Source organism: Geotrypetes seraphini, chromosome 10, assembly GCF_902459505.1.
Source record: "Geotrypetes seraphini chromosome 10, aGeoSer1.1, whole genome shotgun sequence".
Classification (NCBI taxonomy): Eukaryota; Metazoa; Chordata; class Amphibia; order Gymnophiona; family Dermophiidae; genus Geotrypetes; species Geotrypetes seraphini.
In genome coordinates, this window is record NC_047093.1 from 94,180,159 (window position 1) to 94,202,429 (window position 22,271).

Below are 22,271 nucleotides of genomic sequence, written 5' to 3' on the forward strand. Positions count from 1 at the left end.
TTGCGGCCCTCAAGGAGGGAATTTGAGATCCCTGCTCTAGACTCACTCCATCCTGTTTATATCTTTCTGAAAGTGCGGTCTCCAGAATTGTACACAATATTCTAAATGAGATCTCACCAGAGTATTACACAGGAACAAATACCTCCTTTTTTCTACTGGCCATTCCTCTCCCTATGCACCCAAGCATCCTTCTAGCTTTTGCTGTCACCTTTTCAACCTGTTTGGCCACCTTAAGTTCATCACATACTATCACACCGATGTCCCACTCCTCTTTCGTGCACAAAAGTTATTCACCCCTAAATTGTTCGGTTCCCTCGGGTTTCTGCAGCCCAAATGCTTGATCTTGTATTTCTTAGCTGTCAAATTTCAGACCATTCATCAAGCTTCATTAGATCCTTCCTCATGTTTTCCACACCATCAGGGGTGTCTACTCTATTGCCTTGGGCGTCCGTGTCTCTGTGTGTCTCTGTAGGTGCGTGACATACACCTACAATGTAGGTGTCCTTGCTCACCTGCAATTTAAAAAAAAGTGCATCCCAATTGGCCGTAGCTGGCCTTGAGCATCTGTAAGTGTCCCTATGTGTCTCCAAAGGCGCGAAACAGATGCCTTAAATATAGGCCTATAAAATGCTGGCCTACATTTAAGGCATCTGTTAGTAAGTTTCAAGTTTATTTAAAATTTACTATACCGCCTACTCAAGAGTAGACGTGATTCTCTATAGAACACCAATGCATTATTGGCATATGATTGGCGGCCACTTCTTATATACATTGCAGGCCATATACTGTAACACAAAGAATCACAAGCCACTTTGAAGATAACACTAGAAAGGATAGTGATAAATCTTTCATGTTCACCATTTCACGTTTATTAGTATCCTATGGAGATTAAATTAAAATCAAAATAGGAAATACATTTTTCACCATTTAATATTGTTTAAATCTAGAACCTAGCAATAGTTTTAGAGCATCATAGACTACCTCACTCTCTCCCTAAAAATAATCAAGGTACTGTTTTGCCCTATATTACTATGAAGATGCAACTGTTCCACATTAGGCTTTAAATCAAAAGGCAGAAATTTTTATTCAACATTCTAAGAAATATGTTTATACATTAGCTTTTTGCCAAAATAAAATCCAAAACTGACCTAAGACTGTTTAGACTATCTTTAAGTATGGATTGCTGAACACTTAGAAAAAGATTGTTCCCTTTGCTCTCCCAACCACTAGTCCTGACATAAATTTGTCTCCCAATACTGAAAAAAATAGATCAGCATATGTCAAGTACAGTGCTGTTAAATTAGCGCCGGGGTGGGGGGTGTTGGGTTTGGTTTGTAGAAATGTCTGGAAGCAGAAGTCTCCCCACAAAGAGCTGCTTCCAAACAGTTTACTCTCTGCAAAGTTCTCTCTTTCTATGATTGATAGTACTAATTTCTCTTTCAGCACTGAAAAGGGGTTCTCTGTGTGCTTGGAGACATGCATCAAGCAACAGGAGCAACTCAAGCAGGAAGACTTGCACCTACAAGGACACATATGCATGCAAATTTTGTAACACACATATGCAAAGAATAGACTAAGGCCCACATGCAATAACCATAGAGGTCAAAATACTCATTAAATCAGACAAAACTTTCAAATGTTTTCAAGATTGTCATATCTTTCTGAAAAAAGTCCTTAAAAAAGGTTACCATCAATATAATGCATGCCTAATCTATTGCAAAATCCAACAATTATCTTCTTAACTCTTATTCAAAGGTTTCTTCTTTTTTTTTTTTTTTTTGCTGTTAAAATTTTACCTGATCATACTCTATTTGCAAGTACAACCTGTGAAAATCTGCTATGCACAGCAAATGGAACCCAACAATTCACAGTACCTGCAGGTATCTGTTGTCTCCTTTTGATAAAGACTCAAAGAGTTGAATATTCCAGATCCTCATGAACTGTAAGTCAGTTCTGCTCATGTGATAAAGCTCCCTCTACTGAGTGAGCATGCTCAGTGGAGACCATTTCACTGTTCACTCTGTGCTGCAGCCATTTCACAAAACATGCAGACTTAAAAGACTTCCATTGGATCAAGTGCTACAGCTTACACAGCAAAGATTCTGACTTCATCCTAGTAGAATATATTGTTAATAATAAGAATAAGCTGTCAATATTTCTGACATAATGCCATAGCTTAGAACTGTGCATAAGGCTGCAAAATAAATGGTTTTAAAGCTGTTCAAGAATGTGTTCTGTTTCAATGGTCTTTCTGGGTAGCCCTTACCAAAAAAAGGGGAACATTGAATTAGTATTTGAAATTGAAATGCTTAAGTAATAATTGCACTTTACGTCAACAGATTTGGTGAGTTTCTGCAGGGATTTTACATTGTCTACAATCCCAACCAACACGTTATACCAATTAAAAAATGAGCATATTCACATCCATGTAGAAAAATAAAATATGACCTTTAAACATGTTCTTCAATTAGTCATTTGAACAGTACTACCAGGATTTAATATTGTACATAAATCCAAATCCAGTTTAAACAGATTGATTTAACATGGCATTTTCCTATCAAGCATCTCAGCACCTGACTGCATATTTTTAGAAATCCTTCAATCTCTTATAAGTTCTTAGTAAAACTGTCTCAAGCAACTCATGGGACTTCACTGAGCTACAAAACAGATTAGATTTAAAATGAAAGGAAAAATGATGCAAGGATCTTGATTTTTACCTTCCCTTTATCTTTCCTGTTTTACTCAAGAATCCAAATGGGAGTAGGGTGAAAGCACATGTAATTATGAAGGTAATCATGGTATCAAACTGTTACAGTGTATTCACCACAATCATCTAGTCAACTAGGGTACAGGCAAATAAAAATCTCCTAAACAAAGCCTTCATTTCTCTTTCAGCATTTGCTTATTTCTGATCTGAAGAAGGGTTACCTTCGAAAGCTATTAAAAAAATGCATTCTTAGTCCAATGAAAAGGTATCACCTTATTTTCTTATGTTTTATTTCTGTATATTATCTTTTAGCCTTTAAAAGAACCACAATCTTAGTACAATGATTCGATGAACTGTGTATCACTATAATGGAGTCAGGAACAATGATAGCTGCCAAATACTCCCCTCCCCCTCCCCCCAAAATCCTAAAAACCCTAGGGTGACATTAAAAAGTATTTTTTCAACCGACTTGATATCAGACTTGACAATATCAGAAACATTACATTACAATGTGTTTACAGCAAGCTAAAAATAACAGATCAACCCTCTATCGACAAGTTCTCTCACTTCCTTTCTTATGTGCACTTGAGGGCATTCATATTCCTAAAGTCTCTTATTAAAAGCACACTAGACAAGATCACTTTCATATTACTCCAGATCATGCCTTAATTCACCATCTTCCTTGTGTTGTATGTGAAATGATAGTAGTAGTAGTAAACTGCATCAAATCCTCCATGCTGCTATAACTCTAGAGCCTTTTATCCTCTTCAAATGGTTAAACTTTTACACATAAAACATCTTTGGAAGAGAGGGTTAACCAAATAAATCTATAGATTGTTAGGCTATATTGAGTCAACTCATAACTAAAAATTTAGAAACAGGTCATAACACTTTGGCTCTATTAGGTTTGAAAGCAAAAATACTTCAAGGAGATAGTGCTGCTCTAAAAAATAAATAATATAGGTATATAGAACCTACAGAATTTGTAATGTACAGTTATCATACAGCAATAAACTACAGAACACCTTATTATTATAAACCAAATTATCAGAGTTTGGTCATAACAAATCCAAAGCAACTGATCACATTTAGATCAAAATTTTGAACGGGGTACAAAAATACTTCAACTGGTCAAATAAAAGGGCTTAACTCTGGATCTTTGTTGCTAGCAAGTTGTGATGGTCAGAAAAAAGAACTTTAAAATTACTTTAAACACATTTAAAACTGGCTTTTCAAACCTCCCCTCCATTTCAATTGCTAAATATCTCCCCATTGATAAGGATACAAAATAACAACAAAAAAATAAATAAATAAGCCCACATACATCTCCTAGTCAAGAGAAGAGAAACAAAAGATAAAATCAGTGATCAAACACTTTTACTGAAAATCTCACATCAGTGTGGCAAGCAACGTTGTGCAAAGATCTTACAATGTATAAGTGGTAGGGTAAGATGCTGCATGCTGCTTCAACAAACGTTCAAGATGAAGCTATAGACTATTCCTGCACAGAAATATCACATTACATTACAAAGGGCCATTATCCTAAAGCAAAACTGGATGTGAATTATGCCTGGTTGACAAGACTGTTTCTTCTTCTGGTATTTACATGCTCAATGGAATGTTCTAAGTCACACAGTGATTCAGTTAAATAACCAACAATGGAAGTTAAAACCTGAAGCACTGCAAGCATAACTATTTTAGCCGTCTCCTGGCAAACCAACCACAAGTATCCTATTTATCCTCTCTTTGCCTTATGTGAAGCTGTACCTGAGCAGTTCCTTGATAAGTTGCTTATTCTTTTTTTTGATGGAAGCTAGCAAACTGCCTGTTCCTTCCTTCTTGGTCTACATTGCACAGGCCACATGACCTAGCTCCCTCTATAGGTCATTCTTATGCCAGCAACAGACAAGCACAGGACACCATTTCACTCTTCACTGTAAGCTGCAGCCATTTTATGGAAACCAGGCAGTGCAAAGGCACAAACTCCTCCTCCATAGAATTACATACAGCAGAACAATGAACTGTCCTTTTCCATTACAAACAACCAAGAAACAAATTATATATGTGGCAGGCAATAAAGCAGTGAAAGAACTTATCCATTAATTGGCTTCTAAGTAATGACGATTACAAGCCATGCTGAAAAATCCGGAAATATCTGAAATCAACCACAGTAATGCAAGTGAAGACAGTTTCTTTCAAAAGCTTACTGTTGTTTTATGACTTAAGTCAATATTAAAAAAAAAAACTTTTGCACCCAATTTTTCTCTTCTATAAACCAAGTATTTCCAGCAGTGTAACAACCATCCATTTTCTAGCATGTGCATGTTAAATCTAGTAGTTTTAAAACTTGGGTCAAGATGGGCTAGAAAATTTGAGTTTGAAAGCTGCCCCCTTGCAAAGTTATTTCATTCTTATTCTGTCAGACATACATTTCAAGTTTAGGAAGAGCTTTTTAGGAGGACATTTCTGAACACAAAATATATAGTTATCTCTTGGACAGTTTAAACCTCTCACTATCATTCAGTGTAAGTGCATGATAATCAACGTGTATTTATGAGGTATGAATACAGGTTTTCTAAAGCACAAGGAACATTTGTCAGCATTTTCAGAATTCAATATAGCCTACTTCTGTTTAATATGCACGCTGATAAGAGCACACAGTTTTATTTATTTTCCTTAAGAACTTTACAAAAGGATATGCCAGAATACAATTAAATTGTTAATTGTGATAGGGAAGGTTACCAAATATGGCCTTAATGTCCAGTACTTTATTACTTACTTGCCCACTCAAGTTAGGATTTCCTGACAAAAAATTCAAGACCAATAAATTCCTAAAGAGTTGTTCACATTGTCCACCTCCTTAATTGCAACAGTCCTGCTGTGGTACACTTTAGACTGTCTGGAAGGCTGTATTTAAGTGGAATATTTAGAACTAGCAAAAACAGCCCTAGGGATAAGACATATTAAGTCTACAACATTCAGGATTCAGAAAGAAGGAGAATACATCTCAGGGAAATCACTGGACCCATGTCAGAGCAACATCAGCTTCTCACCTCCATTGCAAAGCTTCTTTTCTGAATGCAAATGTAGAAATATACAGCTTCACCACGTGAAACCACTTTTACTCTGCCCTCTTTAAGAATGAATACCAATACAACAACTCATACCAGTTTGCATGAATTTTTCCTGTTGTTATCTCTTCCTCTCATATACCAGGAATTTAAGACAAACATGTGGCATGACTACACAACAAACAAATTCTCAAAATCCTGTTAAGGGTGGGTATGAAACCAACAAAAATGGCTGCTTCAAATCAACATTTCTTCGTTGTTTACCTTAAGACACACAACACTAAAACAATAGATTTGCCTATAAAATCAGCCAGACTAGCCTGTTTTTGTGCATGCAGGCTTTAATAAGTTCCTCTGACTATTGTAGTTCAGCACAGAAGAATGAAAATTAAACAAAATAAGGAAAGTCATGAAAACCTATAAATACAAAGTGCTGAGCAGACAAATCCTTTGAATGAACTTTGAAAAATGCACAGATAATAAGTCGCCGTCAGTTTTCTAATACATTATTTACACAAATTCTGGTAGGACTTGAAGTCAATCAGAGATGGAAAGATACTATGCCAGACCTAAGACTGAGTAGCTTCCTTCTTTTGCCTTAACAACCATACTGCAGAATTATATAGATCAACAAATTTAAATTAGACATGCTTACATTAAACACTCTTAAAATCAAAATGAGATACTGACCCACATAAAGCCACTCAAATACACAAATGATATCAATGTTCTGAGTGGTACAGCAACTATGGGGTAGATTTATTTTAAGATACTCTGAATTTATGATTTAAGTAGACTATTAGCATACAGACACTTGAAAAGTTACTAAAGAGTATCCCACTTTCTTCATTCTACCAGATGGACTATTATGAAGGCTTCTGATCACCCATAAGCCAAGTACTGGGAGAGGAAGTGGAACCAAATAGAACATTTTTGAACAATAGTCTTAGTATTATCATTTTAAAATTAGTTTTGTATTTTCCCCATCCTACTATGAAAAAGATGCAGTTTACAAAGTAATTGCAAAACAACAAAGACCAGCAATTCTTCTTGCTGCAAAAAAAATAAAAGATTAAAAACTATTATCTCTCTATTCCTTTCCCCTCCCCCCTCTTAACAGACAACTAAGAAAAGTGAATACTGTTACAGTATAAGCAGCAGCCCTGAACTATGCTATGCATAATGGTTAAGCATCAAGTTGAGGGTGTGCACCCCACTGAGGAAGCCAATACTCAAGCACCAAAACTGCAGCAGAAGCATAAGTGTGGTTGAATTTCCCTCCAAGTCCACCTTTCAGTTTCCCTTGGCTGTGTTTCTTCATAAAAATGTACATTCAGCAACACATTATCTACGTATCAGTCATTGAACAGAATTACTTTAAAGTTCTTCTCCAAGATCAGAAGCAGAAAGCAGTTTAAAGCCATATCATGTTAGTGATTAACTATGCTGCTGCTTTTTTATTTCTTTGAATCCGTTCCAGTACTTCATTTGCAACAGCTACTTCAAGTGCTGTTTCCTTGCAGCTCGAAAGCTCTTACCAGTGTCTACATACCATATGAATGAAATTTCCAGAACACCATGCCACCTCTGGTTTTGTTGGAGTTCAGCTGCATTTCCTTCCAGATCCCTGACTTCAGGCCTACTTACTCTCTCAGCCACACGTTCATCTCACTCTGCGGGTGCAGTTTCAGCTGGTGCATGCTCAGTAGAGGCAGCTCCACAGCCATTTCAGAGCAACTCATGAATTGCAAGTACAATGAGAAGGAAGTGTCATTAGCAAAGGGTAGAGGATTCAACTGAATCTCTCTAACAAACTCCTAACAACTCTATGTAGCACCAAGCAAGTTTCTTCAGTATGTGTTGTCATAAGCACATACTTTCACATATTGTGTACATTTGGAATGAAAAAACAAATAGGTTCAGGTCATTGGTATTTTCAAGGAAAAAGGAAAATATTTTGGAGCAGATACTGAAATGTAGTGAAATACTGCTTTGTTAAGGAGGGTCAAGGGTCCCACGACAACAAGAGGGCATCCGTTGAAAATCAGGGGCGGGAAACTACGAGGTGACACCAGGAAATTCTTTTTCACTGAAAGAGTGGTTGATCGCTGGAATAGTCTTCCACTACAGGTGATTGAGGCCAGCAGCGTGCCTGATTTTAAGGCCAAATGGGATCGGCACATGGGATCTATTCACAGGGCAAAGGTAGGGGAGGGACATTAAGGTGGGCAGACTAGATGGGCCGTGGGCCCTTATCTGCCATCTATTTCTATGTTTCTATGAATTACTTGTACATTTACTGCCGGATTCTCTATAAGGTGCCATTGTCAGCGGTCACCTTAAAAGCAGACGCCGATCACTGTCAATCACGAAGCAGCACCGTTTACAGAAGCGTGCCTCCAGCAAAGAAAGGCACCAGAAATGTAGGCCAGGGTTTTCAAGGACTACATATCTAGCGCCTACCTTTGACATGAATTGCACCTCCGGAGGTGCCTACCAGCACCTAACCCCGCTTCCAGTGTTAGCCACCGGTAGGCACCTCCGGAGGCACAATTCTGACGCTGTTTATTTAGATAATCAGTGGTTGTTTACCACAGTCCACATACGCGGAAGAAATGGCCATTTCAATCCGTCTGAAAATTGAGGCTTTAGACACTGGCCTCTTTCTTGGCATGACTGGTGAGAACAAAAAGGTGATCCAAAATGCAAAACTCATTGATAATTTCAAGGTACCAAAGAAATACTCAATTGATATCCAGCAAATTCAAAGCTTTATCTTTTTCTTAGACCCCATAGTGCGAAACAGATTGCCTGATCAACATGGAAAGCCAAGACTACCTTCGGTAAGAAAGACAGGAATGTACATAAGGAGAGACCTGCTTCCGTGAACCTAAGGAACCTGCAGGAAAGAGCTTGTAACCTGGAAGCCTATCTCGCCAACATAATTGCCACCAGGAACACTGTCTTGACTTTAAGATCCAAGAGGGAAGCCTCCCTTAAGGGCTCATATGGAAGTAGTGAGATATTGCAACATGACATTAAGGTTCCAGGAAGGGGAAATGCACCGAAAGGTGCAACCACAAAGCCCCTTTCATGACCAGGCAACATCCAGGTGACAGACCAAGGAGACTCATTCCCCTCAGGCTTGGAAACAGTTAAGACCTCCTACTTGCACCTACAGAGAACCTACTGAGAGCCCCTTCTGAAGTCCCTCCAGCAAAAAGATCAGGAATATCGAAATTGGAGCTCATCAGAGCTCTACATTAGAGAATGACACGGTGCCCGTTTCCCAGGGCAACTGCAAGAAACGGCAAAAATTTGATATATTTACTGCCAGTGTGGGAACAAAACCTTTTACCGCTCTGCAGGAAACAACCCCCCCCCCCCCAAACACAGCTCGACAGTTCGCGTGGCTCTATCCTTCCCTTCCCCCCCCCCCCTTTTTGCAGGTCTGGCAGCTCAAGCCCACCCCCCTCGCTCATGGGTCCAGCAGTTCTAGCCCATCCCTCGCTCGTGGGTCCAGCTGGCTTCCCTCCCTTGCTGCTGCTGGCATATACCCTGAAGAGCAAGCCAATCGATGGTGCTCATGGTCACAGCCTTCCCTTCCCTCTGCTGGGCTCCTCCTTATGAGCAAATTTCTGTCTGTGAAAAGAGGAAATTGCATCATAAGGATGTGCCTGGCAAAGGGAAGGTCACAAGTACCATTGGTCGGCTCACTCTTCTTCAAGGTATATGCCCAGAAGCAGGGAGGGAGTGAAGCTGGCTGGAGCCGCCTGACCCATGAGGGGGGAAGCTGGAGCTGTCAACAAAGCAGATGCTGGGGCTGGAGGAAAGGGCACAGGAGGGAGAGCTGGGGCTGGAGGAAAGGGCACAGGAGGGAGAGCTGGGGCTGGAGGAAAGGGCATAAGAGGAGCCTGGAATTGAAGGAAAGGAAGAGAGTTTCAGGACCTGCAGGAGGGGGAAGCAGGAGTAAAGGGGAAGAGTTGCTGCACCTGTGGAAGGGGGGCTGCTGGAGGGAAGGTACTGGACCTGTTGGGGAAGGGGCTAAAGGGAAGAGAAGGGAAAAAGATGCCCTACTAAGCAGATGAAGGAAGAAGGAGAGACACAGGAAGGTATCAGTAACACAGGGGAAAATAATGGGCATGGAGAGAAAAATAGGGACAGGGACACAGATGCTGCATGGGAACAGTATATGGAGAGAGAGAGGGGAAATGCCAGACATGGGAGGGGGTATATGGACACAGATGTGGGAGAGAATAGGAACACAAGAGAGATGAGTAATGCAGGACGCAGAGTAGCGATGATAAATAAAGGGAGCTGGACAAAGGGGAGATGCCAGACAGTGAAGAATAGGGGACACAGATAAGGAAAAGATAGGTAACACAAAGATGGAAGATTGATGGTGAGCACAGAGAAGAAGAAATGTCAAATCAGCAGGAGACCCTAGTGAGTTTGTTAAGAGAAGACGGAAGAAAACAGAAATCAGAGCCTGAGACCAACATGACGTGAAAAATAAAATGACCAGACAACAAAAGATAGAAAAAATAATTTTATTTTCTATTTTGTAATTAGAATATATTAGAACTGAAATGTTTATCCTGCCAGTGCTGGTGTTAGACAAGGGTAGGGCCCAGGGCAAAAATTTGAAAGAGGATCCCAAAGCTCATTACTAGCCCATGCCTTCTTTAGCTTCCATCATGCTTAGGATTTTCTCTAACCAGAGGGGCAGTTGTCCTAACTGCACTCCTTTGCCTAACACCATCCCTGGCATGTGTGATCTTTATATTTTGCACAGTATACATTCATTTGAAAAAATTAGGACACCCCATAAAATTTTCAGTTCTTTCTTAAGAAATGTTCACATATCGATGTCAAATCTTTTTTTTTTTTTTTTTTAATCTCTGGAAAAGAAAGTGATGTAATTGCAAGTAAACAACAAAAACTTTCCTTGATTTACTCATGAAACAAAAGGTATCCACAAAAATGTGTACTCTAAACTGAGGAATAAATTAGGACACCCCCACATATCCTCCCACTTAAAGTGGCTCAAATCACACACAGATATTATCGCATCAGGTGTACATGATTAGAACATTGTTACTCAGCATTTTGAAGGTTTGCCCTACTTAAACCGCAAACATTTAGTTTGGTGTGCTCACAATTGCTGCGGTGAGAGTGAACACCATGGTGAGATCAAAAGAGCTGTCTGAGGCGTACCTCTTTAAAAATGTTCACCAATACAGCATGAGCAGCATTTTCCACTTGCTGCATGTGAATGCTTCGGCTCCCTTCTGACATCACTTCCAGGTTGTGGGACCAGGACGTGACATCAGAAGAGAACTGAGACCTTCGCAAGTAGCAGGTGACAGATGTTGTCAAGATGTACACAGGGGGCACTCAAACGGCAGGGAAAAGTGGGATCGGAAACACTCAAGCTGTGGGGAAGAGTAGGGGGGTGGGTGCACGACATGTACCTCTCTCGTCATCGGCAGCAGTCTTCTCAACTCACTGCTCTGCTGGTGTTGGGCCTTCCTCTCTGCTGGTCCTGCCTACTTCCTGTTTCTGCAAAGGCAGGACCCAGAGAGGAAGGATAAATGCCAGGTGAAGGCCGATGCTGCCGTTGGAAGAAGACATTTGGATGCAAACGCCAACCCTGGGAGCATCCCCTTAAGGTCTGAATCCAGAGCAAACCACACACACACCTCTCCCCACAGTGCCTTAATCGGTGAGCCTGATTTTTTTTTAACAAATCAATTTGAAACAATTCAGCCAAACTGAATCAGTGAATCTATTTGAATCATGAATCAGACAGCACTAGCCAGGGGAGTGGCTATTGTAGCGAGTCCAACTGAAGGAGCCAGCGAGAGAGTCTTGGAGAGGTCTCATATGTGCGCACTGGCCCAAGAAATCACCTCTATGATCACTGCTATCGACCCCAGGACCTGCAGATGCCGCCATGTCATGAGGGCAGATCTCTGTAGTAGCTTCGAAATCTGCTTCTGGAACTTCAGTCAGCATGACTCTGGAAGAAACACTTGGCCCAAAGAAGTGTCGAACAAGACTCCCAAGTACTCCAGGTGCAAATTCAGTTCCGGCTGACTCATTTTGAAGTTGCCTATCCAGCCAAACTCTGGAGGAGTTGCACCAGCTCATCTTCCTCCTTGAACAGAACTCTGATGAGCCAATTGTACAAATATGGGTGCACCTAAATCCCAGCTTTGTGAAGGTACACTGCTACCACCAACATTACCTTGGTAAAGGTGTGGAACAAGAACTGAAAATGCTTCTCCATCATACGAAATTGCAAGTACCTTCTGTGGGCCTGGAAAATGGGAATGTGAAGATAGGCTTCAATCAGATCAAGGGAGGAATGAAATTCCCTTGGAGCCACTGCCGTTATGACTAACCAAATGGTCTCCTTGTGGAAGTGTGGTATCTTCAGATCCACACTGACCGACTTGAGATCTAGAATAGGTCTGCAGTCATCTGAGCCTTTCTTTGACATGATAAAGTATATGGAGTACCTGCCTGAGCCCAAGTCTGCATCCGGGACTAGCTCTATGGCCCGAACAGCCAGTAGCCTTTTCACCATAGCCTAAATTTTGAGGGCTCTCTCCAGCCAGCCGATAAGTTACAAAGCAGTCTGGCAGGGGGACACAAAACTCAATTTTGTACCTTCCAGATTACATCTAGAACCCAGCAGCCTGTGCCCATCTGAGACCAGACTAACCAAAAGGCAACAGCCTACCCCTTGTCTGAGGGCGTTCAACCTCTGGCCCGGCATCATTGTGCTTTCTTAGTGACTGCTGAGAGGCGAGAGCCTGATTCTTGCTGTCACCTGCCCCTGCTGAATCTAATGTGATCCCTGAAAGGGTCTTTGAGTTATTTGGCCCCTGAATATGTACGAAATCTTCAGGCGTATTGAAAATTACCCCAATACGAACACTGGGCCATCTAGGGTATGCTGTCCGGTAAGGACTTGGGACAGCAGTCCATCACATTGGCCAAAGAGCATCTACCTCTGAAATGGAAGCCTGCTTTGCGTGACCTTAGAGGTAGCATCTCCTGTTGGCCGAGACCTTGCTCATAACTCTGATAAGATCATGCAGTGCATCAGCAATATAATTCGTCCCAGAAAGGAGCTTTTGGGGATTTTCCTCATCTATCAGGTCAGAGGCCCGAGACATGCCACAAGGAAGATGTCACTTAAATAATTGGGTCCCAAATTCAAAATCGAGTATCCAACCTTCTTTTAGGTTTGCGAGAAACCTCAGCCCCACCGCTCCACAGCTGTAATAAATTTTGGCAGCAGGAAGACTTACATGGCTCTCATCATCGGCTTTCACACCCGTAATTCTAATCTGATCTTCAAATGTTTAATAGTTATCTTTATTCTTAACTCTAATGAAAGTCCCATATAGTTAGTGTATAAAAACTTAAGCCACTTATCTTTAGGCTAACATGACTCGGGAGAGACGACTCGACATGTTTCGCATGCCTGTGCTTTATCAAGGGTCTCCCTAAAAACAAAAAAGAAAAGCGTTTCAACTATCTTATAAAACATTAGCCTTCCTTATTCTATAAATTCCTCATTTTTTAACCATCTAATCTTTTAAATATTTATGTTTAAATAAGTCCTTACCGAGGGTGTCGCTGTCATCCGACTCTATGTTGCTTAGGAGAGAAAGATGGCGGCGGTGTCTCACCCCGGAATTTAAATACTAGTGGATTTCACAAGTTACCAACCTTATTCAACCATTGGATCATTCGTCAACCTAACAGAGACGCCCATTCCAGTTCCCCATTCAGAAAAGTTCCACAGTATCAATCTGAAAAATGTATCTCTGTTCTTTTTCATTCAGTTCCCTTTCAGTATTCCCACTGTCCCTCCCTTTAGTCTTATCAATGACCTGCCACTTAATTTCTTTCACCTTATGAGCTTTAGTTATCCAGTGGGTCACCATGGTGGCCTGAAGATGTTTATTAATGATGCGGGATTTGTGTTCTGTTAACCGTGTTTTTACCGGTCTGCTAATCCGTCCGATGTATATTAATTCACACGGGCATACTATAGCGCAGGGGTGCCCACACTTTTTGGGCTTGCGAGCTACTTTTTAAATGACCAAGTCAAAATGATCTACCAACAATAAAATTAAAAAAAAACACAAAGCACACTGTATGCATAGAAAATGTTAATCATCATTCCTATTCCAGGGTTTTTCAAAGAGGTCAAAGCAGATGACTCTAAGCACTATCACCTCAGTAACAACCATACAAAAATAGACAAATATATCCCCTCCCTTTTTACTAAACCACGATAGCAGTTTTTAGCGCAGGGAGATGCGCTGAATGCCCAGCGCTGCTCTCGACACTCATAGGCTCCCTGCGCTAAAAACCTCTATTGCGGTTTAGTAAAAGGGGACCTTAGTGTAAAATATAGACAGCAGATATAAATTCAGACACATTTTGATCACTAAATTTAAAATAAAATCATTTTCCCTACCTTGTCTGGTGTCATGAGTCTCTGGTTGCACTTTCTTCTTCTGACTGTGCATACAATCTTTCTTCCCTTCTTTTAGCATGTATGCTTCTTCTCCTCCAGACCTCATTCCTTCCCCCCAACTTTCCTTCCTCTTCCCTGCCCTTTCTTTCTCTCTGCCTCCCTTTCATTTTTTTCTGTTTCTCTTCTTTCCTTCTGTCTCCCTGCCTGCCCTTTTTCTTTCTTTCTCCCTGCCCTCCCCCAAGCCACTGCCACTGCCACTGCCACTGCCATTGCCATCAGGGACCAGGACCCAAACGCCACCAATAACAGGCCCCAAGCTCTCCCTGCTTCGGCCAACCAGCATTCCTCTCCCCGACGTCAATTCTGCCGTCGGGAAGAGGAAGGCTGATCAGCCCAAGATCGTGATCAACCTATTGGGGGAAATGCTGCCGGGTCCTGCCTTCGCGGAAACAGAAAGTAGGCAGGACCCGGCAGGAACAAGAACAAATGCTTCACTAACCTGTCTCCCGTATTAGCCCGTAGCAAACGCTTGCTTCAGGGCTCTCAACATGTGCGTGCAGGCTTCCCTTCTCCCCCCCCCCCTCCCCGGACATAACTTCCGGTTTCGGAGGGAAGAGAAGAGAAGCCTGTACGCACACGTTAGAGCCCGGAGCATAAGTTCGCTAGGGGCTGAAATCTCCAAGCCGGTTTTTTTTTTGGGGGGGGGGGTTTAATGTTCAGCAGCGGCAGATGACAGCTGGGCGGACCGCCCAGCTAAAAGGCCCTAGGGAGAACACTGGAGAGGAAGGCTGATCGGCCCGTAGATCAGGACGGCAACACGAGTGCGATCGACTCGAGTTGCCTTCCTGAGCTACTGGTCGATCGCGATCGACGCGTTGGGCACCCCTGCTATAGCGTATACCACATCCATCGAGTTACAGTCTGTGTCCAATGTGGACTTCAAAACAACCTCCCTACCCAGGACATTCCAGCTAGCCCCTTCTATAGTAGTGGCACACCACTGGCATTTTCCACACTTTCTATGTTGGCCCCCCTTCCCCCTCTCTCTCACCCCGTATTTTTGAAAGTTGAACCATTGTCCTATCGTTATCTCCCTAGAACAGTGGTTCAAACCTGTCCTGGGGGACCCCCAGCCAGTCAGGTTTTCAAGATATCCCTAATGAATATGCATGAGAGAGATTTGCATATAATGGAAGTGACAGGTATGCAAATCTCTCTCATGCATATTCATTAGGGATATCCTGAAAACCTGACTGGCTGGGGGTCCCCCAGGACAGGTTTGGGAACCACTGCCCTAGAATATCCTATCCTAGAATATGCTACCCTAGAATATCCTACCCTAGAATATGCTATCCTAGGAAATTCATAAAGAGCCTGGTGTATCTGTACCACATGCCAGTGCTGTTTCATAATTCTAACTAAAAAATTAACTGCTCGGGAAAAGGGGAGAACACATGTCAAAACCTCACCTTCCTTCTCATCCACGTGATCTGGTTCTTTTAGTAAAAGTTCCCTTTGAGCATATTTAGCTCGTGTATATGCTTGTTTAATAGCTCTACCTGGGTACCCCCTCTCTAAAAATCTCTTAGTGAGCAGCTTAGCTTAGCTTTTAAATTCCTCAAGGGTTGAGCATGCTCGGCAAACTCTCAAGAATTGGCCAATAGGTAGGTTAAACCATAATTTAAATGGGTGAAAGCTATCAAAGTGGAGTAACGTGTTTCGCGCCACCGTTTTTCTAAATAATGATGTGAACATCTCACCCTCCACCATCGAAATGGTGATGTCGAGGAACTCTATATGAGTCTGGTGGCATGTCATCGGGAATTTTATGTGTTCATCCACAGTATTCAGATGCAATACAAATTGATCTAATTGTTTCCGTGTCCCCCGCCATAACAGGAACACGCCATCCAAAAAACGAATCCAAAAGGGTACATAGGAATAATGAGTTGCTCTGTAAACAAAACAGTCCTCAAATCTGGCCATGTACAGGGCGGCTACCAATGGAGCCAAGGTAGCCCCAATGGCCACCCCCTGTACTTGTTGAAAAAAAATCCTTTTTATATTGAAAATAATTAAATTGGATGACCCATTGTGCCAACTTCATCATAAATGCTGTGGGAATCCGCTGAGGAGGAACCCTACGCTGCAATACTTCCTCAATCACCTCCAGAGCTTGGGCCTGCGGAATCTGGGTGTACAGGGACGTCACATCTAGTGTAACCATCCATATGTCATGCATGTCAATTTTAAGCTGTGACAATTTCCTCCAAAAATGAGATGAGTCCTTAATAAACAATGCAATTTTTGGGACTTCACCCCTTAGGAAATAATCTATAAATTGAGAAAGAAGTTCTAATATTGACGTCGGGTGTTTACAATGGGCGGTTTGTCTAAAGTTTTATGTATTTTTGGGACAAATGAAATCCTCGGAGTCCTCGGACTTTTCTCAAAAAGATAAACATATTCCTTTTTGGTAAGAACTCCCCTTTTGTGGTGTATGGTAAGCCAGTCCAATATATCCCCTGCCAAAACCCCAGTAGGGTCCTGATCTAATTTTTTGCATGCCCGAAGGTCACTTAGCTATCGTAAGGCTTCATCCTCATAATCTCTTCTGTCCATCAGAACTGTTGCTACTCCCTTATCTGCCTAAGTATAATTGTGTCGTCATCCGCAAGTAGCTGTTGCAACCCTTGATGCTCCTGTTTTGTAATGTTATACGGGCCCCTGTTCAACCATTGATGCTGTATTTGCCACAAATCCTTGGATACCAATTCCTTAAAGGTATAGATAAGGGGGTCCATAGGACCAGGGAGGACCCATTTGGATTTTACCTTACAAATTTCCAGACTGGACCACATCCTCCTCTTCATGGTCAATGTCTTCTCTTTGGTTTTGGGCGTTTTGTTGGAAAAACACCCTCAACTGCATTTTTCTTATAAAGGTATGCAGAGCTATATGCAGTTTAAAAAAGTCCGGAGGTTGGGTTATTACAAAGCTAAGACCTCGACTGAGAACTCGGGATTGGTCAGGGGTAAGAGAAAAGGAGGACAAATTGATTACTATCGATTCACCCCTGTTCTTGTCCTGGGGTGCCCTAATCCCTAGAGCCAAAGTTTCAAACTGATGCTTGAGGAGCAAGTTCACTTTGCGATTCTGAGGATCCTTTAGCATCACACCTACTTCATTAGGCAGAAAGATTTGTTTCGTGACCTGCACCACTAGCAAATCCACTTTCAGCTTAACAAACAGTTGCTGGAAATCTGGCACCATAAAATACTGCTTGTCCATAGTTTTAGCACTCAAAGGGATCCTTCTGGCGACTCCCAGTGGTCAGTGACCAGATTAGTGATGTTCAAATGCGAGTGAAAGAACACAGTCAGAGCCACAGAACTTCTAACAACTGAGCATTGAGAAGAAGAAGCTGATGGGATGTCCAGCTTTAACTCTTGCAGCGAGGTACAAATAATGCTCGAAAGAAGAGGCCCTGAACAACCGGCACACTGTGGGGTCTTCTCCCTGATCCAGTGTCGCCACCTGCTTTTGACCACTGTCCTCCTGCACGGAAGAAGACCCTGCCAGGAAGACTTCATCCTGGGATAAAGTGGCATGGAATGGACTTGCTATCCTCCCAGACCATGACAGACTGAGCCTCCTGGTCTAAATCTGCATCCTCATTTGGTTGGGGTGCCTGTTAAAGGGGGGAACCCCTGCGTCACTATCACTGGTACACTAACAGCGCTGAGGACTCTTGGCAGTTCAAATAAGCATTCTACATAAGGCTCACAAGACTTGTACTGAAGTGTGAAGACTTGTACTGGGGGTCTGATTGACCCCAGCAGGGATTTACTGCTGGTCCTCCTGCACTCTGCGGCCCCCATGTGACTGTGCTTGACTAATACAGATTCAGAGGGTCCTAGGAGGGGTGTCTTTCCCTGGAGATTTGCCTCTTGCAGATCCCTAGCTCTGGAGGACTTGGAGGCTGAGCCTGAGGCTTCTGCACCTCCCCCACTCCTTTCCAAATGGGACATGGATGTTCCTCAGTCGACCATTCAGCGCAAACCTGGCATGATAAAGGGGTAAAAATACCTGAAGAGTCTATCCTAGTAGATTTTGAACAAAACTGAAAGGTTTTGAAACAGATGGAGGCAAAATAATAAAAGATTGTTAAAAATATAAGATGGCCACTGCCAAAAAGGTCACATCAAAAACAGCCCATGGAGACCTCCCTGAAGGAAAACAAAATCACAGGGAATCAAGGAGAGTGTGGTGTAGTGGTTAGAGCTACAGCCTCAGAATCCTGAGGTTGTGAGTTCAAACCTTGTGCTGCTCCTTGTGACCCTGGGCAAGTCACTTAATTCTCCACTGCTCCAGGTACATTAGATAGATTGTGAGCCCACCAGGACAGATAGGGAAAATGCTTGAACTACCTGTACGTAAACCATTTTGAATGTGGTTGTGTAACTACAAAAAGGCAGTATACAAGTCCCTATAATTTATTGCTTAAAAGGGTTTTAGAGGAGGAGACCTGGGCTCTTGGGTCAGAAACCCTCAAATTAAACTTTTAGGGCACCCTTCTCCCCGATTTTCCCTATAGGCTTCCAAGGCCATTATTTTTACGCCAACAGTTAGTTGACCCTGATCTAACTTTACCATTGGAATTACAAAATGTAAAAATTTCAAGAGTAAATGCTGTTCATGCTTTTAGGCATCATTTTAGATTCTCAACTGAAATTTAAACAACAAATTGATCAAACAACAAATTGATCAAGCAGTCAAACAATCTTTTTATATATTATGTATTATTAGAATTATTAGATCTCATTTTCTTTCTATCTGCTCTTACTATTCTTATTCATTTATTGGTAATCCAACAGATTGACAATTATAATTCACTTTATCTTCCACAAAAAGATTACAATTAATACAAAATACTGTCTGATTCATAATGCTCTGAAAATTGGCTTCCCATATCATATTGAATTACTTATAAGGTACTTTTTTGGGAGAATAAAGTTCTTAAATTTGGTGAACCAATTTATTTAGTTTGTTACTTAATACCATATATTCCCACAAAACCCTTAGGTCAATCAATCAAAATCAATTATATGTGCCATTTTTTCAAATAATCATTCTAATTTATCCCGTGCTCATCATTCTGTGTTGGATTCTTTTACGTAGAGATCCTGATTTGATAATCAAATCAGCTGATAAAGGGGGTGCTGTGGTGGTCCAATCCAGGGCTCAATACCAAGTCCAAGTTAATGCACATATAACCAACACAGAATGGATACTAGGATACTAGGATGGATGGAGACCCTACTTTATTAATACAGTCTGAGATCCAACGAACAGTATAGGATGCCCTCTCTTCCAATGTTATTACTAAAGGGGAAGCTAAATTTTTGACACAGCGTCCTACTCGTTCCATCTTCCCCTCCTAGTAACATAGTAGATGATGGCAGATAAAGACCCAAATGGTCCATCCAGTCTGCCCAACCTGATTCAATTTAATTTTTTTTTTCCTTCTTCTTAGCTATTTCTGGGCAAGAATCCAAAGCTCTACCCGGTACTGTGCTTGGGGTTCCAACTGCTGAAGTCTCCGTCAAACCTCACTCCAGCCCATCTACACTCTCCCAACCATTGAATCCCTCCCCAGCCCATCCTCAACCAAAAGGCTACACCATGCAACTTCAAATCAGCAAAACGGTTCAGAAGGCATTCGCAACCATGCGCAACTTAAGATAAGTCTGAAAATACTTCAACAACGAACAATTCAAACTCATAGTACAAGTGCTAATCCTAGGACTCCTGGACTACTGTAACATACTTTACCTGTCATGCCCCGCCAACATGCTAAAACAATTACAAACAGTCCAAAATACAACCCTAAGACTAATATACTCGCTGAAAAAATACGACCACATTACCTCCCAGTACAAGCACGCATACAATACAAATTATATTACATTAGGGATTTCTATTCCGCCATTACCTTGTGGTTCAAGGCGGATTACAAAAGAGTTAAAGAGGATGTTTTACAAAAAGATTTCTGGTCCTTTTTTGGGGAAAAAAAAGAGTAGAGCAGGTTTATTTGGGAGCTCGGGGGGTTAGAGGGATGAAAGAAGGAAGCTTGAGAGGTTAGGACTTTTTCAGGGATTTTTTGAAAAGTATAGTCTATTTCTTTTCTGAAAGTTTTAAGTTTTGTAATCTGGGGTCGTTATCAGAAGCTTGGCGATTTGGTTGTCTATTTTTGCTGCTTGAGTGGCTAGAAGGCCATCATATAATTTCCGTTTAACTTCTTTGATTGGCGGGTGTGTGAATGGGGTGTGAGTTTTCCTATGTCTGGTTGAGGTGGTTTGGATGAGGCGGTTGTCAAGTAGGTTGGGCTATCTCTGTTTAAAGTTTTAAATAGTAGACAGTAGATTTGAATAGTATTCTTGCTGGAATTGGAAGCCAATGAGAGTTGAGGTATGCCTCTGTGATGTGGTTGTGTTTCCTCAATGAGTAGATGAGTCTTAGAGCTGTGTTTTGAATTGTTTGTAGTTGTTTTGTTATTGTAGCAGGGCACGGGAGATAGAGGATGTTGCAATAGTCTAGTAGTCCAAGTATTAGTGATTGTACTATGAGCTGAAATTGTGTTTTCTCGACAAATTTTCTGACTTGTCTTAAGTTTCTCATAACTGCGAATGATTTCTGTATTGTTTTATTCTACTGCACCCTATTCAAAGCCCTAAATGGAAATGGACCAAGCTATCTGAACAACTGTCTAATCTGGAAAAACACATCCAGACTAAGGAGAACTCAAGCACACTTTACCCATCCCCCAAATCAAAGGCATGCAAAGCAAAAAAATATGACGGTCTACTAGCAACTAGAGCACAAAAATAGACTACCACCTCTCAAATCTGCTGACCACGATGCCCAACTACAAAACATTCAGGAAAGAACTGAAAACCATACTATTCAAGAAATTTGTCAAATGATCTAACCATATCGACCATTCCCAGATCCCGACGCATACTATAGCTATCAACCTTGTAATCTCCCAGGGAATGCCCAGGCTAATTTCTTGTTGTAAACCACCTAGAACTGAAAGGTATTGGCGGGATAGAAAACATCAATGTAATGCAGTGGTTCTCAACCCTATCCTAGGGGACTCCCCAGCCAGTCGGGTTTTCAAGATATGCCTAATGAATATGCATAATCTAAAGCCTAAGCTTGGGGTTTTTTTTCCAGTTAGTTAAATAGCTGCCTATTGGATGACTCAAATTCTTAAAACCAGCTATTAAATATTTAATACAAACATGTATTATCTGAATCAATTCAATTATAATCTTATCTCCCACAGTTCATTTCATTACAGTACTTTTACAACCTACCAATACTTAATTTATTAATAAATATCAGAATTAGTCAGTGAACCCAATCCCCATCACTCACACTCACTTCCCAACTTTCACACAAATACTACAGTCATTGTGATTACTTTTATCCAAAACTGGATCTTGGTTAGTTCATGAGTTCATTAGTCCATGACCATCTAGTCACAGAGGCTTCAAACTGAGAGTTGCACAACAATCTAGCATATGAAAATCACAGTTTCTTAAACACAATCAGCTCTGTTCTTCAATTCATTAAGCATTCAGTGCAACACAAGACTGTGTTTCGCCACCTGGCGTCTTCAGGAGCTGTGTTTGCAAAGCTCACCAACATCAGAACTTCACCTATTCCCTTCAGTATCTTGAATGTTTCGATCATGTCCCCTCTTGGTCTCCTCTTTTCAAGGCAGAATAGGCCCCGTTTCTCTAATCTCTCACTGTATGGCAACTCCTCCAACCCCTTAACCATTTTAGTTGCTCTTCTCTGGATCCTTTCAAGTAGTACCTTGTCCTTCTTCATGTACGGTGACCAGTGCTGAACGCAGTATTCCAGGTGAGGGCGTACCATGGCCCGGTATAGCGGCATGATCACTTACTCCGATCTGTTC

At 41.5% G+C, this 22,271-nt stretch overlaps 1 protein-coding gene across 7 annotated transcripts in view; it reads right to left on the reverse strand.

Annotated features, from left to right (window-relative positions):
• The window catches only part of EHMT1 (euchromatic histone lysine methyltransferase 1), a 642,972-nt gene that overhangs the window by 460,064 nt on the left and 160,637 nt on the right, over window positions 1-22,271 (reverse strand). The window contains exon 1 of one of the 7 annotated variants that reach the window (XM_033961435.1): window positions 7,331-7,349. The exons of the other annotated variants lie outside the window; for them this stretch is intronic. Within the exon in view, the coding sequence (XP_033817326.1) occupies window positions 7,331-7,333 (3 nt within the window). The 5' untranslated portion in view covers window positions 7,334-7,349. Of the gene's footprint in view, window positions 1-7,330; window positions 7,350-22,271 lie in introns of those variants that run through there. 7 annotated transcript variants of the gene reach the window in all.